The following is a 2562-nucleotide window of genomic DNA, read 5'->3' on the forward strand; positions in this document are numbered from 1 at the left end:
GCCGACGTCGACAAGATAAGCAGCTACCACCGCCGACGCGACGGTTGATACATTGATAGAACGGTGATAGAACGTTGCGAAGAAACACACGATATGCATACAAGTGTATTCGTGTCACGACGACGACGACGCGTCATTGAAGCCGTCTACGGCGCCGGGCGAATCGCAGAAGGTGGGCAACTCGGAGATGGCGGCGCCGGTGCAAACGCCGGGACGGGTGGCAACGCAAAGCCGACGGCCCCGTTGCCGTCGTCGTCGTCGTCGTCGCTGCCCGAACTCACGGCGTAGTCCATCTCGCCAATGCTGCGGGTCGGCGACGCAAGCGGCGACGTGCAGTTCTCGGCGTGCGACGACGACTCGGAGATGCAATCTTGCCGGTCCAGATCCGAGACCGAGACCGAGTCGAAATCCAAATCCAAATCTACAGACCAGTTCCGTGGCCGCGACCAAAAGCACGGCGGGTACCTTGGGACGACGAGAGGCGGCGCGCCGACATGGGCCGCGGCCCTTTCTCGCCGAGGCGCACGGCCTTGTGCCGGAGCGAGTCGCGCTTCTTCGGGCTCGCCGAGGACGGACGGACCTTGGTCGCGGGGCGTCGAGTGCCCGAGTGAATTGCACTCAGAGGGCCTAGCACGAGTCCGTCAAGCAACACCAACGACGACGCCTCGATACCCTTGTCGAGCGTCAACGAGCGTTGCTTCTCGATGGCTTGCGACGGCGATCCAAACCACGACCGCGTGCGCTCCTTGTGGCGCCAGCGCTGCTTCATGTCGGCCAAGTGGTAGTTTTCAAACGTCATTTCTGGGTCGACGCCGTCGTCGCCGACGGCCGTGTCTAGTATTCATCGGTGGTTGATACGTTGATACAAACCGACAGAATAAGGTAGTACCGTTCAACGCGAGCGGCTTGGGCTGGCTCGCGCGCCAGAGCGCCATTTGCTGGATCGTTGTCGACAACGCCTTGTCATCCTAGGCCACAACAAGATGTACATCATCATCCCTCTCGGTTGCCATAGTATGTACTTCGTCGCCGTCGGAGCGAACTTTGCCGCTGTCACGAAAGCTCAAGAGACTGCCGACCACGGTCGTTTGCTCCTCGTCGTCGTCGTCGTGGCGGCTCGGGCGGTGGTCCCCGCTCTCTTCGTCGCTCGACGAGCTGTCGGGCCCGACGTGGTGGTTCGACTGCTGCTCGGCCAAGAGACGGCGCAGCAAGAGCCGCTTCGAGACCTTTTGGTTGGTGAGCGGCCGCATCGCCTTCCGGACGCCTTTGCTCGACCACGCCTTCTTGATGGCGCTCTCGTGCTCGCGCGACAGCAAGACAAACTTGCCGGTTTTCTCATCGACCATGCTGTCGCCTAGGGAGCGACTCAATATCGTATCATGTGTTGCAGCAGCAGCGAGGGATCATATACCGCGCAGCATCTTGCGCAAGACGCGGACCAGCGTCGACTGGATCGTCACCAGCGACCGATCCACGTTGGTGTTGTCAATCTTTGGGATCAAGTACGTATCCGCGTTCTTGCACAGGTGGCGCTGGATGATGCGGATGTTGTCAAAGTACTTGATGTACTTGTTCTCTTGCGGATCGATCGTCATGTGCCGTGCGCGCACGGCAAAGCTATACGATCATGCAAATAAGCGCCAAAGACGGTAGGCGGCTCGCATGCTACCGCTCGCGGTGCTTCATCTCATTCGAGATGTAGATCACAAATGGCACGCAGTTGGGATGCCGCCGGACAAGCTCGACCATTTGCTCCGTGTTGAGATGCACGCCTACACGCCACGGACGTGTACATATCAATTTCGTATCAAGTACCGAGCCAGGGTGTATAAAAACCATGAAATAAAGCAGCAGAAAAAAGAGATTCGGTACCTTCGACCACAAGGCTTTGCTTGCGCTTCTCAAACATCGTCAGGACAAGGTCGAGCTTCTCGAGGACGGCGTCGGCCTGGAGCTTGTAGCCTTTGAGCACCTTGCGCTTCTGGAGGCGGTTCTCCGACATGATGGTGTTGACGTCGCCCGCTGCAATCTACGAGGTGTCACGAGGCAGGACTAACGATGTTGCATGACCTTTTTGAGCTCGTCGACTTGGTCGGGCGTGAGCGCTTCGCCGGCTTGGTACGTCGACATGAACGCGCACGGGTGCGACTCTTTCGTCAAGAAGGCCCGCGAGATGTGCCGGACCGAGTCGGTCGGCAAGACCTAGATCACCACCAAGCGCGTTGCAGGACGATGCACCGGTGCTGCAAGCGTATACCGTGGTGAGGCGCAGGCGCGATGCGAGCAGCGACGCGAGCGTCGACTTGCCGGTGCCCGAGGTGCCACCGAGGAGCACGACAAACGACTTGTTTCGCTGCGTAATCTCCTTGGCAATGTCAAAGTCGAGGAGCTGCGACGTCTTGGTGTAGTCGAGCTTGGCGAGCTGCGCGTAGACCTCGTGCTGGAGGCTCTCGAACGGCCAGTGGCTCGTGGCGCCGACGCCAAAGGCGTGGTACGCCTCAAAGATGCTGGCCGTCACGTCGACCGCGTCCTTGGTCCGGCAGCCCATCAAGGCCAGCGTCT

At 59.7% G+C, this 2562-nt stretch overlaps 1 protein-coding gene across 1 annotated transcript; it reads right to left on the reverse strand.

The window, feature by feature from the left end:
• Window positions 1-146: 146 nt before the first annotated feature.
• On the reverse strand, window positions 147-2548 carry SPRG_18200 (hypothetical protein; the record flags this gene model as incomplete). Its single annotated transcript, XM_012357636.1, has 10 exons — window positions 147-421; window positions 466-627; window positions 673-834; window positions 890-968; window positions 1023-1354; window positions 1412-1617; window positions 1670-1772; window positions 1873-2022; window positions 2058-2202; window positions 2258-2548. 10 exons carry the CDS (start codon window positions 2546-2548, stop codon window positions 147-149), a joined length of 1905 nt encoding a protein of 634 aa, XP_012213026.1.
• Between the last annotated feature and the right edge of the window lie 14 nt (window positions 2549-2562).

Source organism: Saprolegnia parasitica, assembly GCF_000151545.1.
Source record: "Saprolegnia parasitica CBS 223.65 unplaced genomic scaffold supercont2.1040, whole genome shotgun sequence".
In the NCBI taxonomy this organism is placed as follows: domain Eukaryota; phylum Oomycota; class Saprolegniomycetes; order Saprolegniales; family Saprolegniaceae; genus Saprolegnia; species Saprolegnia parasitica.